The 17,434-nt window shown below is 28.4% G+C and overlaps 1 protein-coding gene across 2 annotated transcripts in view; it reads left to right on the top strand.

Annotated features, from left to right (window-relative positions):
• The window catches only part of Phlpp (PH domain leucine-rich repeat protein phosphatase), a 163,759-nt gene that overhangs the window by 115,167 nt on the left and 31,158 nt on the right, over positions 1–17,434 (top strand). For both annotated transcript variants that reach the window (XM_075358709.1, XM_075358708.1), the window contains exons 8-10: positions 7,800–7,953; positions 10,479–10,539; positions 14,985–15,242. In XM_075358709.1, coding sequence (XP_075214824.1) covers positions 7,800–7,953; positions 10,479–10,539; positions 14,985–15,242 — 473 coding nt within the window. The remainder of the gene's footprint in view (positions 1–7,799; positions 7,954–10,478; positions 10,540–14,984; positions 15,243–17,434) is intronic.

Genomic DNA, 17,434 nt, shown 5'->3' with positions numbered 1-17,434 from the left:
AATTACTAATATAAAATATCGGCTGATAAAATAGGCCAGCTGTATATAAACTGATTTATTTACTTTTATAAATGAATAAGAAGAATGAAACAGATTATGTATTTTATTAATTAACAAGAAGAAAAAGAGAATGAGTTTTAACATTAATCTCAAGTTATAAATTATTTAAAGGAACTTTTATTGCAGCAAGACTTTTGTAAGTAAGTGAAGTAATTTTTTGCAGTGAATGCTCCTACAAACTTTAACTAAAATTAAAGATACATCTGTAAATAAGTTCTAAGACAAATTTTATTCATATGTTAATTTTTTCATTTCAAATAAAACTAAAGCAAAATAGAACAGAACACAAGAATTTTTAGGGTATATTTTATCCAATATTCATTGCAGAGTCTGAACATCAATCCCTTACTGCTGCAGGGTCTTTCTATTTATCTGGTGATATGTCATTTTAGTGGCTGTTAAATATTTATAACAGCCATTAAAATGTCCATCTTATATAGTTTAAGTTCTTATGAGTTTGGGATTGTGTTACAATCCTTTGCAGGAAAAACAAAAGGGGTCTCTGCTTAAATTGAAACATTTATCAGAGGCTGACTGCCTCTTTTGAATGAAAAATATTTTTTTAACATTCACTCATTCAGGAAATATGTAAAATAAAAAAATTAAATATCAAAAAATAAAACCACCTCCCCTTTTGACAGTCTTTTTCTATTTCACATGCCCAGATGTATTTTAAAAAAAACTCAAAAAATGGCAATTAAAGCAAATAGAACTACTGCACATAACTTTCACCAGTACTTTTTGAAATTTATTGCAGGGTTTCTTTTTTTGTTCTTGTATCCTTGCTGAGACAGGTTTTTGTAATTCATCTGCTGTGAATAAATTTTTGTTGCACAAATCTGAGAACAAGAATTAAAGTAAGATTCTTCTACGATTTTTTTTTTATTTTGAATGAGGGTTATATTCCAAAAAATAAATAAGATGTGGTACCCGGAGGATTGTAAGGTTCCATTCACCTTGTAGATTAAAATATATACTTTCTTCCTTTTTTATTTCACTTTATCTTTCTCAGATTATTTCTACTTTATCTATCTCTTTTTTAATTCACTCTATTCATGCATAACTGACTTGAAATGCACTTCTAGAATATGGCTTTCCTTGTTGTATTTGATAATTAAACTAAATTAATCCGTTTCTCCAACCGTACTGGAATTGTAAAATAATTGCATTTATTTGTTTGCTCAATATGCGTTTCATTAGTTTATATAACTATAATGAACTGCACAAGATTGTTATTGTTACATAAAACGACGCTGATATTCTCAACGATAGAAAAAATTATTAGAACATATAATAAACGTAGAAAGAAGTTAGGCCTAAATATAAAACTGAATACTAAATATAAAACTGTACATAAGACTTCCTCTTTCCCAGGACACAGTATATTCGTCCGTACAGACGACTACGTGCATGTATTTACGTATATTTTTTCATTCATTATTTATTTTGCCTTCTTATTAATGAATGCCGGTGAATAGAAAGTGATGATGCTTTGTTCCCATCATTAATTTGAATAATCTCTGTTTCACTCCAAATGAAAAGTGACAGGCAAGTTAGTGACTCGGTTAGTGTTCTTATACAAGTACGTGAATGTAGTCTACATGTATGTATAAAAATGTACGGTTTTTTGCAAAAGTTTAAAAAATGTTTATTACTAATTTTCTTGTGTTTTTTACATTAACAGATTTATGAGATTATCTTACCATAATTTAATTTCTTTAAATAAACATTTATTTTACTCCGAAAGTTAACCATAATCAGGAATAACATTAGCTTTTAGAAAATAGAAAAATCCATCTACTTCTTTCTTTTAGAAAATCAAGACGACTTCTTTAATTAATATTTTTATGATAAACCAAGATATTATTAAAAAATTGTTACTTATTCTAAGAAAAAAAAATAATACTTCAATAATTCTGAATTAGTTAATTTAACCTAACTTTGATTACTTTTTAGTTCTATATTTTATCAATACTTAATTATTTCTACTCCATATCTATTGCAATATTCTCTTTTAATAAAGTTCCAATGAATTAAATTAACAAAAATCTGATTCTACAGCGTAATTTTTTTGTACAGTATTTTTTACCTATAATTATTTTCTACATAGGGAAAAATATTCGATTATTTTATTTTTATAATAAAAATAAAGCAAAACAAAAATATTTAAATTGTATAATTTACCCAATTCATAATTTTTATACTATGTTTTATACATGTTTTTTTATACTATTTTAATTAATACATTCATCGTGTAAATCGTAAAAGTTCATACGTTATAACTAGTCAAAAAGAAAGAATTCTAATATTTGTTTTTATTTTTTAATAGAATTTTTATTTAGTTGTATTTTTTTCTACTCATATTTAAATAACAATTTTTTTTTAATTAATTGTTTTGATATACGCGATTTAGATAACAGCGAGTAATATATGAATGTTATAAAATATATATTTAAACAAAAACCAATTAGTGAAAAACTGTAAAATAAATGTGTCATATGAATGGCGGGAGGTATAAAGGCAGTGCATCATAGTGTTGGTGTAAAAAGAGAACGTTATGGACAACTCCGTTTGAAAGTCAGTGAATACAGAGCTGTTGTTCAGAAGCATAGAGAATTTCTTCCAAAACCATCATGTAAATTAAAATTACATCATTTGACAACGCCTCGAATTATATTAACTGGATCCGTTTACGAGGTATTCTAAGAAAAGTTATTATAAAAATAAAATGTAAACTTATAAATAATTAATAATCGATTAAGGTATGAATCAATTTTTTCTGACAGTAATTTTCAAAATATTGTTAGGCTAATACTTAATGTTTAACATAATATTTATTATAATAAATGTAATATTTATTAAAATTTGAAAGTATAACTTTTTTTAATTTTTAAAACATAACATAAATAACACACGTATTACATAGACAAAAATTACATAAATAATTTTTATATAGCATAATAAAGTCATACCGCGTACGGATGGATACACATCTCTCTTTCTTTTAAAAGTTTTGTAAGTAATTGAAAAATGTAATTTGATACATCTGGATTATAATATTTATATATAAACCGTATCTTAAACAAGAAAATCATGTTCATTAAATATTTATTATGCCTATATATTTCTTGTATACTACAATGTCATCTCTTGCGGCTCCCTTCAAAAGTCAAAAAAAAGATACAAAAATATACTACTAGATCATTATTTGGCACCCTTAAGTATGAATCGGGTTGACCGATATTTAGAAAATAAAATATGATGACGTTGTTTTAGTGTTTACTTATGAATATGCATTCTTTGCTAAAAATAATGGTCACCTATTGCTAGACGACGAAATTGTTTTCGAATAACTCCAATACAGCTTGCGAGAAAGGACCTTATCATTACTTCTCTTGTAACTTTTAATAAATTACCGGACCAGTTGAAAAATCTTCCCACCAATTTATTTCAAATATAATTAAAAGTTTTTATTTTACTGAAACAATATTACTCGATTGATGAACTTTTAAATAATACTAATTAAAAACAAAAAACAAATCATGATTTATTTGCATTTCGTTCAACGTGTACAAAAGGTGCACAAAATTATTTTCAATAGCAACTTCTAAATATTGTGAATTATTTTGAAGTAATTTTTTTATATTTAATGCATTTACATTAATATTATTTCATGTCTTAGTACTTAAATAATTAATTGGACTTTAAACACAACTATTTTTTTATCTTATAATTTGTTTTTATATCTACAATTTATCTTATATTGACATGATATATATATATATATATATATATATATAATAATGTATTTTTACATTCCAATCAGAATAAAGATTTATTTATTTATTTATGCAAAGTACTCTTCGTATGTAAAGCCAAGCCCGGACTATAATTTCCAGATGATACATGAGATAAAGCACCGCTTTTAAAGATAAGTCTGGAAACTTTTTTTTCAATTTACGGCTAGCGAAAGATTTCGCCCAGATTTCAGCTCTTCTAATAAAAAAAAAGGCTACTATAACCTTTGTACTATAACTCAAATTAAAGAATAATTTTGGTGGTTCCTTATGTAATTTAAGCTGGGAAATAGGATAAAATAGGTCCCAGAACTGTAACTCCAGATATCCAACGTAAAACACAAAATTCGGTATCGATAAACAAGTTTTTTTTTACATGTGTAGTACAGTAGCTTTATTAATGACTAAAATGCGAAAAATTTAGTAATAAAACTTGCAAAGAATTTAACTTTGAGAAGATTAATGTGAATGCAGCCAATAAAAAGTAAATAAAAACTTTTAAAAATCGGTTTTTTATTGAAGAAAAATAGACAGAAAATCGTATTATTCTTTCTGTACCTAATAAACTTTCGTTTAAAAGCTTTATTTTCAACATTCTGGTAGAAAAGAGAGCTAATTTGGACTGTATTTTTTTGATGAGATGGTAGATGATGAAATGAAGCAACGCTATATTCTTCTTGAATCGTTATATTTAATATGTTGTCACCCTTGACATTTTAATTGAATTACAATAGTTGCATTAAACTTAAGAGAGTATGACACTTTAGTCATAATTGAACTTGAACATTATCAAGAAACTACGAGTCCCCCCGGACTGAAATGAAAACACGACCGCACTGTGCGAGATCCTGACGTAGAATATAACTAACACTAACTGTCCATCCGGACGAAATGAAAAACGCGATCGCACTGGACGGGACTCTAACGTAGAATACTAGTACGAGCCTCACCCTCCGGTTAGCGCCAGCACCCACTAGACCGCAGCATCGGACGACTCGACGTGGAACGGAACATATATGTTTTAAATATTTTTCGGTTTATCAGCATTTACTAATTAAAGGGTCATTTCCAACCTGTTCGTTTTCTACTGAACGCCAAGTAAATCATCGTATTAATGATGAACATCGTGTGATCAGCATATTCAACGTAGCCCAGCAGTAGTACAAGGCGAATTTCACGGCACACTAATTTGTCAAAAAACAGTGTGGCGCATCCTACGGAAAGAAGATCTATATCCTTTCCCCCTGCAGAAGGTTCAAAATTGGCAACCAACAGATTACCCCCAGCGATTAAACTTCTGTTATTGGCTTCTAGACAACGCTGGTATGGCAAATTCAGTTTTATTTACTGATGAAGTCAGTTTTACGAGAAACTGAGTCTTCAATTCTAAAAATAATCATTTATGGAGCGAAGACAATCCACATAGTACTGTGGAAACTAGATTCCTACATAGATTTCACATTATTTATGACAAAATTCTGGAACCATTTGTTTTCAATGAAAACCTTACGGAAGATGCATACGTTCATTTCTTGAAAAATAATTTGCCATTTTTTTGGAGGATGTACCTTTACAAACTAAATTGTAAATGATTTTACAGCTCAATGGTGCAACGACACAATTTTCTTTAGTAATTAGAAATCACTTGAATGCTAATTTCTTAAACTAATTGACGTGGTGGACCAATCAATTGGCTACCACAATCACCTAACAACGTCACTGGATAACTTCATTTGGGGATATATGAAAATGATAATATACCAAAAACAGGTTAATACTAAAGAGTACTCATTAAAATACGAAATATTATTGAATTTATACGAAACGATCCTGTGATGACACGGAAATATTTTACATCGGACAGAGAGATGTGTAAATTATGGAGGGAATTTCGAGCAATACTGTAACTGCATTTTTTTTTTTTTTTTTTTTTGCTTTATTAAGAATCGTGTTTAATAGGTTCAGAAACTATAAAACCATTTTCTTTCAATTTTTCGTCCGTTTTTCTTCAATAAAAAACAGATTTTCGAAACGTTTTTATTAACTTTTTTATTGGTGTATTCACATTAATTTTCTCATAATTAAATTCTCCACTACTTTTGTTACTAAATCTTTCGCATTTATTAGTCATTCAACAAAGTTATTGCACTACAAACGTAAAAAAAAAAAATGTTTTTCGACACCTTATTTGTGTTTTACGTCGAATATCTTAAAAGTTATTGGAGTTTTACAGTTCTTGGACCTGTTTATCCTATTTCCCAGCTTTAAAATTTATAAGAAACAAATAAATTACATAGAAACCACCAACTTTACTCCTTAATTTGGATCCAAAAAGTTACAGTAGGGCTTCTTTTTATTAGAAGAGTTGAAATCCGGGCGAAATCTTTCGCTAGCCGTAACTTGAAAACAAAGCATTTCCAAACCTATGTTTATATAAACATTTTTAATTATTTTCACCAGTACAATAAGTCCTTAAAGTTTCTTCGTGGGACATTGTATGTATGTATATAATATATATATATATATATATATATATATATATATATACAGTATTTGCTACTACTGTAATGAACACTTATTAACATATATTTCTAATATTTTTTTTTTTTTTAATTAACTACATTTTCTAGAAACACATTTCACCAACAATAAATAAAAATATTTTTTCTATTCAAATTGTATTTTTTGCAATTTGTCCTTATCACAAGTCAGCATAAAACAGATGATGTTCCAGATCTTATTAAAAAAAAGTGTAAACTTCTTGAATGATAAACAAACTAAATTTAATAAATACAATTATTTTTAAATCTCACTTTAATATGTTTTCAGTTGCGCATGAACAAATGTTCAGTGCCTGGTAATACTATTCACACCCTGACCCCAAGTAATGTTATTGCTGAGCTTAAAAACCATCTTGAAGCCTCAAAAAAGATGCACACATATCTATATATATATATTGGTGTATATATACACTAATATATACATATATGTGTTTATACACATATTTATATATTGGTGTAGATAAACTGATCTTACTATACCGAGATAGTTAATACATTTTCAGCAACCACTAACATATATAAAAAAAAATCTGCCGAAGAACACAATAAATAAATACATTTTTGTTGACTTCACATCACAAAAAATCAACCAACAAAACATACTTTTAAATAATACAGATAAGAAAGAATGTCCCGGGGAAAATTTTGTAAACCTCCAAATGCATTTTAGCCTACAGTACAATTAATATGACAGAAAAATCATCACAGAACACAATCACAAAATAAATGGAGTACTCGTGCATACAATGAACTCCAAAGTATCCTTCTTTGCAACATAGATTCAGCATTTTCCAAATACCTCTTAGATTCAATCACAAGGTCACTAACATTGACATTATGTATTATTGTACATATTCATAATAGAGGTGTATATTACAATAATTTAAAAATTAAGTACATAACCACAATTATATACCAAATTATCTCATTCAACGTGAATTGAACACATGTACCAATCAATTTTCTAAATACATGTCTACCGACATTATACTCTGACATAATCAATCATTTTAACATAAGTTTTATAAACTCTATAGTAATTATTTAGTTTTCAATTATTTTCATAATTTATCTTCATTGACAAAATCAAAGGAAATTTTAGAATATTAAACAGCTGGTCAATATTCCTCAGTTTCCCTCCCAGTTAAACAATCAACATTACGTTTTTATCAACATTATTTATTTCTACTGTGTTCTGTTATACTTGTCTAATTGTAACACATTATTTCTACATTATTTAATTTTTTTCAGCCAATGTATTTTTAATTTTTTTTTAATATATTGCTACATTAAACTGTCTTCATGTTTTACTGACATTTTTATCTATATAAGAATGTTTTATTAAAGAAAATAATGAAATTTTGTTGTTTGATTTTTTCAGAATTTGACACATCTTGATGTAAGTGAAAACACAATTGAAAGCTTAGATTTAAGTGCATTAGATAAGCTTGAAAATGTGCAATGTTCAAAGAATCAACTGCAAGAGTTATCGTTAAATGGAAGCTCACTTATTTCTTTAATTGCTGGAAATAATAGTAAGTTAATCTTCAAACTAATTTACTTAATTATACATTAAAAGTTTAATATACTGTGTGCATTATGTTTAAGATATATAGCTATGTATAATACGCTTAATGATATTAAACGTTACCACAGTGCAGAGCCACTTCAAATTGCATAATTTGATTAATGAGCTGATAAAAATTAAATATATAAGCACAATTTACCATTTAATACAAACTTTGCCACAATATTCAACAAAACATTTTCAGAAATTTTACTTAGTAGACAAAATAACATTACCACCAAAATGCGGTTAATTAATACACTTGCAATAGTTATAATACAAGTAATTTAATTAAAGTAATAAAAGAACTCAACTTTAGAATACAGGAGTATGTAAGCATTGTTTCCCATAAAAAGATGTATATTAATTTCTTGTTTAACCGTATTTATCTCTTGTTTTTATGAATTTAATGTATAAAGAACTTAACTTGAAAATTATTCTAGACAGTTATTTTTTTAAAAGTAATGATGTTCATCAAACACCCAGGCTTGGTGGGGATCAGAATGAAGATATCACTTGCAGGGATGACATACCCACATGTTTGTTGAATTGATATTATGATATGCAATAGTATATTTTGTTCAGGGAAGTCAATTAAGCCTCTTAACTCTTTTCTATCTTTTGTAAGCCTGGCTAGGAATGGTTTTATCTTGTAATATATTGTCAATAACTGTTATGGTTATAGCATAACCAATATATATATACATATATATATATATATATATATACATATATATATATATATATATATATATATATATACTAGCAGACCCGACAAACGTTGTCCTGTTCAAACGTTGTAAATCCAAAAATTAAAAAAATGTTTCAAATAAACTATAATTGTTTGGACCGTTTTGATGAAAAAATAAAATTTTTAAATACCTGATGCCACCACACGTACAGTTATCACAACTCGACCTATGAGATCTTTCAGCGTTCTATCGAGAGCTTCAAGTGAATGCTTGTGAGCCATAGTGCATTCATCCCAGATAATACTTTTGCATTTTTTCAAAACTTCAGCCATGCGTGAATGCTTCTTTATGTTACACATTGCATCTGAATTTGTGTGAATGTTCAGTGGCAACTTGAGTGCTGAATGCGCAGTCCGCCCACCATCAAGCAAGTCGCTGCAATGCCTGATGAAGTAATTGCCAACCAAAAACGTTTCCAAAGTTGCCACTATTTCTCGCTCCTCCATCTGCTCGATGTGGTTGTACTGGCAGCATGTGTTAATTTGTTGCTCCTCATTGCCCATGAAATAGATTTGCAAAAATTTTGGATCGGCATCATGCACTGAGAACAAAGAACCAATTTGATGATACACTTTGCCCTGAATATTAAATAATGATTCAAAATTAGTACCATCCTCAATCTGAACGATTTTTGTCATTTGGAAGCAAGAATTGAATTTACGAATTTTACGCAAAAACAATCTTGATTGAGATCTGGCTCCAGCCAATAGTGTTTTCAGTGGTTCTGATGGCGAATGGTGGTTTAAAATTAATCAGCTACAAAAATTATAACCTCAATTTTTTAAATATACTTTTAAACTATAATTATTATAAGTAACTTATATTTTTATTTTATAAATGTTATAATTTATTTTACAAACTTACATTTTTATTTTCAAAGAGCCGTTCAATACTTCATAAGTTGCGTAGAATCAAATGTGAATTGACAATTTAATTTGTAGGTTAAGTTGATTGTTATTGAATGCACGTGTATACGTAATTAAAATTCATGAAAAATCATGTAAAGTACTCACTTCAATACTGCACCTTACAAATTTGACAATGTATATTTTTTAATTATACTTTAAAACGTTATTTCAAAAAATAATTATATAATATAACATTTTCAATAAGCGCGCAATTCTAAATGCGATCGCAGCGCTGCCTGCCGGATCCATTTGTGAACCTTAACCATCCCAAGATCAACAACACATAAATAAATAAATTAATTTAAAAAAACATTTTCACTTCAATACTGCACCTTACAAATTTACATACTGTATATTCTATAATTACACTTTAAAACGTTATTTTAATAATTAATATTATAATATTCTAAATAAGGGCACAAATCTAAACACGATCGCAGCGCTGCCTACCGGATCCAATTGTAAACCTTAACCATCGCAAGATTAATTTTCTATCGGATCAAATTGTTAATCTAAACCATTCTCCAATCAACTTTATAACACATACAAAATTTCATCAAAATCAGTCCAGCCGTTTAGTAGGAGTTCAATCACATACACACATACGGAAGAAATATATATATATATATATATATATAAAGATATAGATAGGAACAATACATTTTTTAACCTGGTACCCAAACCAGTTCCCTCCTACTACCTAGTAGAACCCTAAATGAGTATGTAAGTTCTTAGAAAATACTGGACCTCTTATTATATAATGTATGTACATGTATTCTGTTAATTTTTTTATTCTTTATTAACAATTAATTTTGTTTTTTACTTCTATCCAGAATTAAAAAAGCTGATAGTGTCACCTCGACCTTCGCACTTGAATCACTTGGATATTTCTTAGTAAGTACCAAAATTATTCATAAAAAAAAAAAAATAATGTTAAATATTTTGTTTAAGGATTTGAAACTTTTGTAAAATAATACTTACTTTCTAAATAACTAAAAATATGTTTCTAAGACTATGATTCATGATTATGATATTTCTTTTATTAATATAATGTATAGTCAGTTGTTAATAGCACTTAGTTGCACTTAGCACTTATTGGGCAAGCCAAACATGGCCACTTTTACAAAGAACACATATGGGTACAAATATCATCGATACAGTGACTGGGTCACTTTATCACAGTCACTGCAATAAAAGTGCATAATCTTCTGGAACTAATTATTTTTTGAAATATTTTCAGTTATTTATTAAGTAAATTATGGTTATTATATTATGAAAAAGCTCATGACAGTTGCATAATTCATGCAAAAGTCATAACATAATTGCAGTGAATTGTCTTAAATATTTCAACTTAGACTAATGAAAGCCTAAAAAATTCATTAAAAAGGACAAAAAAGCATGTTTTCACTTTTATAAAATAACAAATTCATGACTCATTAAGATAAAAAAGATTATTTTTAATAGTTCATAATTTTAATACATGGCTTTTATTTGTCGATTATAAAACACAGTTTACAATTAATGATAACGTTTGAAAGATCTATTGGATTTTTTTTGTCTTCAGTCATTTGACTGGTTTGATGCAGCTCTCCAAGATTTCCTATCTAGTGCCAGTCGTTTCATTTTGGTATACCCCCTACATCCTAGATCCCTAACTATTTGTTTTACATATTCCAAGCATTGCCGCACAATTTTTCCCATCTACCATTCCTTCTAATATCAAAGCGACTATTCCAGGATGCCTTAATATGGGGCCTATAAATCTGTTTCTTCTTTTGACTAGATTTTTCCAAATGCTTCTTTCTTCATTGATTTGCCACAACACCTCTTTAATAATTGTCACTTTATCCACCCATCTGATTTTTAACATTCTCCTACAGCACCACATTTCAAAAGCTTCTAATTGTTTATTCTCAGGTACTCCGATCGTCCAAGTTTCACTTCCATATGCTCCAAACACATACTTCCAAAAATGATTTCCTGATGTTTAAATTAATTTTTGATGAAAGCAAATTATATTTCTGACTGAAAGCTCGTTTTGATTGTGCTATTCAGCATTTTCTGTCACTCCTGCTTCATTCATCTTTAGTAATTCTACTTCCCAAATAACAGAATTCTTCTACGTCTGTAATCTTTTCTCTTCCTATTTTTATATTCAGTGGTCCATCTACATTATTTCTACAATATTTCATTACTTTCGTTTTGTTCTTATTTATTTTCATATTGTAGTTTTTGTGTAGGACTTCATCTATGCTATTCATTGTTTCTTCTGAATCGTTTTTACTCTCAGCTATAAGTACTATATCATCAGCAAATCATAGCTATTTATCTTTTCACCTTGCACTGTTACTCCAGATCTAAATTGTTCTTTAACATCATTAACTGCTATGTAAAAATTAAAAAGTAATAGGGATAGGGAACATCCTTGTTGGACTCCCTTTTTCATTATGGCATCTTTCTTATATTCTTTTATTACTGTTGCAGTGTGGTTTCTGTAAATGTTTGCAATTATTCTTCTATCTCTATACTTGAACCCAAATTTTTCAAAATGCTGAATATTTTATTCCAGTTTACATTATTAAATGCCCTTTCTAACTCTATAAATGCAAAGTATGTTGTTTTTTTTTTCTTTAATCTTCTTTCTACTATTAATCTGAGTGCTAAAATTGCTTCCTTTGACCCTGCACTTTTCCCGAAACCAAACTGGTCTTCTCCTAACACATCTTCCACTCTCGTTCAATTCTTCTGTACAGAATTCTAGTTAAGATTTTTGATGCATGAGTAGTTAAGCTAATTGTTCTGTATTCTTCCCATTTATCTGCTCCTACTGTATAATCTATCTATTGCTTCTTCACCTGCACTGCCCAGTAATTCTGCAGGTATCTCATCTGTCCCAGGAGCCTTTCTGCCATACTTCTCTGATATGGTTGCACCTTTGGTCTACTACACTGTATCACTGAGCACTCAAGCCTCCTCACCACCAACAAGGTCTCCCTATTCATAGAGGGAGAATCTATTAGATATTTATATGTAACATAAAAAAAAATTATGTTAAAAATTATGTACTTATGTGTGAGTGTGTGAAATATAATATTGAAACTTTAATCTTCATTTGTAAATATAAGACAAAATATTGTTCTTCAGTACCAAAAAAAAAAGTATCTTCTCTTATTGGTCTCTATTCTTTGGTAAGAGAATTTTCCAACAGCACCAAACAAATTTGCTGCAGTGATGTTGTAATGAATAACAAAAAATATTTTTTAGAGCACATCATAAAGTTTATAACTAAAGTTCATCTAGAGAACTGAAATAACCAATTCAATGAAGTTGTTTCATTGAAGAATTTAAACAGTCAATATTCCAAATTCTGCAATAATTTTATTTCTAGATAGACTTTACTTTTGATGTTACAGTTTTCCAACCTATCAATCATTTTTACTCTACCACTATTATTAAAAAGTTGTAATATAACATTAGCTTTTTATATCATGAAAGATAACAAGTATTGCAAATACATAGAAGCATAAAATTAAAATATATTGATGACCTTCCTTGTCATTTGTAAAACTTACAAGTTTCATAATTTTTCTTTTTTTTATTGATTTATATATACAAATATTAAAATCCACAGACATTAACAAACTAGAATAAATATCAATAAAGAAACCATTTAATATTAATACATCACATTTCAGGTTTGTTTGGGATGACCATAGTGACTATTTCTAATAGAATATGTAGCAGAAATTTTTTTTTAATTTTGTAATATTTTAAAAATAGGTTTTTAATTTGTCACATTTCTCTGCCTCAGGGTGGTATTATTAGTATTATTATTATTTTTCCATTCCGCTAATGCAAATTAGAAGAATTGGTAAAGAAGTAATGGGATATTAGCTGGTGTGTATGATATGGATGACTAAATAAATATTCTTTTACTAAACCAAATATTAAATTTTCCTTCTTCATATATTTCAATATTATATTATTTGACATTCTTTATTTATTAATTTAAATAAATATTTAATATTTAGAGGCTGTCCATCATTATTTTACTAGTTAGAATAACAATTTAAAACTTGACTGTCATAAGTGAACCACATCTAGTTTGCACAAATTATTATTATGATGTTTATTATTATTATTATGATGTTCATTATTATTATGATGTTATTATAATTATTATTATAATGTTATAATCATCATTATTATTACCTTGCTCTTATAGCACTGAATTTAACAAACTGAGATCTAAAAAAAAATCAAGGTAATAAATAACAATGCAAACCAGAACATCAATTAGTAACTGATTCTATTAGTTTTAGTCACTACCAAAACTACTATTATTGTATTAGCAATATCATAATCACTGTTTCCAGGTATATCGCTAACTGAAGCTTGTCAACAAGCTGCTTCCATCATATCCCTACATAATTTTTTCTTTTGTATTCTTAAATTTTGTTCATATTAATTGTTCAAAGGGAAAATGATATGTTTATCAAAAACCATAAAGAATTAAGTATTCTATCTTAAGTAGGGTACCAAGAAGAAACAATTCTGAACAGTAATTGCAGAATGTCTCAAAAACAAATATTTAAGATGGAGTAAGGAATACAATATGAAAAATTAGAGTACATATAGCTGAGGCAAGAGAGAGTTGAAGGCAACTTCATCAAAATAAAAGGGATAACATTTTTACATTTGAAGAAAAGCACACTAGTTAGTTTTAAAATTAGCTGAATTAATTTTTTTTCAACCTCCAGGACCACCGTCATGTGTTACTTCAGAGGATGAGATGAATGAAAATTTTTATAGTGTGTGAAAATGCCATGGATATGGGTGACATAAGTAGTAGTTTACATTAGGAGTGGGCTTACTGAACATATGAAAGTCAATAACAGCAAAGACTTGGCAACAGAAACTTCTCCACAATATCTCTCCCTTTGACATCTTTGACATCTGGCGCCATTTTAAAAAAAATTATGAAAAAACCTTTTTTCATAATTACATAATAATTTGAAAACACCATTGAGCTTTAACTGCATTACAGACAAAATACCAAAAAAACAGTTTATAATAGGATGTAACACTACATAGGTTGAGTTATGTAAGCCTGTATTCAAGGAAAAAATGAAACTGCACACTGTAAACATGTATTAAAGAATTATAAAGAATTTCTTAAATTCAGATTTTGCATTTTTCTAATACATAATTAATTTTTTACATTTTATAACAATGCATGGTTTTTGTATGGTATGTACAGGTTATGTTTTGATGTCTTATTCTTACTCAAGATTTAAAATTACAAATTTTTTGTAATATTTTTTATTACTTTTTTCCAGTAATGAACTTGAGGTGTTACCTGAGTGGATAGCTGGATGTCAACATTTAAGAACATTATTTGCAAGTCATAATAAGCTGACCGGATTACCAGATCATTTGTTCTGCAATGAATTGAGCTGTTTACAAACATTACAACTTAGTTTTAACAAATTATCTTCACTTCCCGCAGTTATACGTCATATTCCATTACAACAATTATTTTTGCAGAACAATCGCATTACTGCATTACCAGAGCATTTCTTTCTAGCCTCCTCCAGGTTTTTTTTATTAATGTGTTATTATATAGTTAAGAAATACATATTAATGATAAAATTTGTTTCTTCTGAGGATTAATTTAAATTTACAAAGTTTTGTTACTATTATTTCTAAACTAGTAATCATTATCAAGGCAAATTTTTTTAATAAAAGATTTTTATAGAATAAAACAAAATAGATTTTGTTTATATATTTTTTTTAAATTTCAGTGAAATTGCATTTTAGTTAAAAAAGAAATTAATTAGTCATTGGCAATTAAGGTAAAACTTATAATATAAAACTAATAAGTAACTTAAGTTATGAAGAAGGGGAAAAAATATATGAAGTCTGTAAATAAAGTAATGAGACTGCTTCAAAAAACTTTTTATTTACAATCCAATTATACATGGACTTATCATCTTCAAAATAGTTTCCTTGGGAAGCCACACAACACTTCAAACAGTTTTCCCACTCTTAATAGCAGTACTCAATAGCAATACTCAATATTAGTATTGGAACTCAGAAACCAGAATATCCTTCAGTTGGTCGGTTAAATTTTTGTTTATATTTCCTACTGTTCCAAAATGGTGTCCTTTGTGGGGTTTTTTAAAGTCAGTAAAAGGAAAAAGTCACAGGGACTCAAGTCAGGTGAGTACAGTGGTTGAGGAACTACAGGAATGTTTTTCTTTGCCAAAAACTCTTAATTGGGAGTGACAAGATGCATTGTCATGATGCAGCATCCAGTTTTCTTTGATGATTGGTCTCACACGAGCAACTCTTTTCCGCAGTCTTTTGAGAATTTCTCTGTAAAAATAGTGATTTACAGTCAGTCTAGTACGCAAAAACTTCTTATGGATAATGCCATTTTTATCGAAGAAAAATATTAGCATGGTTTTAATTTTTTTATTTGTTCATTTTTGCTTTTTTGGGACGTGGTGAGTTTGAAGTGTGCTACTCCTTTCTCAAGCGTTTTATTTTTGGGTTGTACTCAAATATCCAAAATTCATCACCAGTAATAACATTTTTCATAAAATCAGGATGAGTTCCAATTCGCCCTAGAAGATCACAGCACACTTGCATCCTATTGTTCTTCTGTTCAAAAGTGAGGTTTATTGGGACAAATTTTGCACAAACTTCTTTCATGTCCAATTTATCAAAATTTGACGGACTGTGGTACGGTTCAAATTCAATTGTTCTGCAATCATTTTGACAGTTAATCGCCGGTCGTACTATATTAAGTGTCTGATTTGCTGAACATTGTCATCACTTTTTGACGTTAATGCAAATTACACAAATTACGTCACTATTTTATGCTCTTCCAGAGTGTGGATCGCCCGCAACAGATTCCCAGCCATCTGAAAATGCTTTAAACCACCTAAAAACTTGGGCTCATGACAGAGCGTCATCTCCATATGCCCTTATCAATTCTGAAAAAGTTTTAGTAGCATTCTCACAGAGTTTAACACTAAACTTGATTGCACAACATTGCTCATAGTTAGTATCACTAATTTTTGTAGTGCACAACAAAAATTCATTTCACAAAAAGTTTGTTTACATCTTACATGGCAACAATAGACCAAAAATATTAATATCAAATATAAATCAGCTGTTCATATGTTGACTAGTAGCTTACAGTGTTGCCACTTTAGCTGCCAAAAAAAAAAAATAGTCTATTATTTACAGACCTCATATAAATTAACACAAAAGATAAAGTTATTTGTATTTTTCTTTTTTAAGCTATCTATTATACATTATTATTCCACAAAGAGGTAGACTTTTGATTTTGTATCATTCACCCATCCTCCCACCAATTCTATTGAAACTTTATAGACCCTTTAATGAAGGTTCTAAAAATGTTCTGCGAAAATTTCAACCTTCTAGGATTTATTATACAAACAAAATGGTGACTTTCAAATAAAAATATAAACTTCAAATAAAACATATTTTTATTCATTACAAAGTAGCTGGTAAAAATGATTTAAACAGATGAATTACAAAATAAAAACAAATCTTTACAAAATAAAACTTAGGAGAAATTTTTGTATGAATTAATAAAGAAAATACTTAAACTGAATTCACCAACAGTGACACACTGGTACTACTGTTTAATAAATCCTTTGTATGGATTCATAAAGAAATGTTTTTGAATTCACATAATTTCTCCTTCAATGACCCTCTTCAACTTTTAATTATTGTTAAGGCTATGGGAGTACAC

This window comes from Lycorma delicatula, chromosome 2 (genome assembly GCF_047948215.1).
Source record: "Lycorma delicatula isolate Av1 chromosome 2, ASM4794821v1, whole genome shotgun sequence".
Lineage (NCBI taxonomy): Eukaryota > Metazoa > Arthropoda > Insecta > Hemiptera > Fulgoridae > Lycorma > Lycorma delicatula.
Note: the sequence above shows the minus strand (reverse complement) of the source record. Positions and strands in the feature narration are given on the sequence as shown.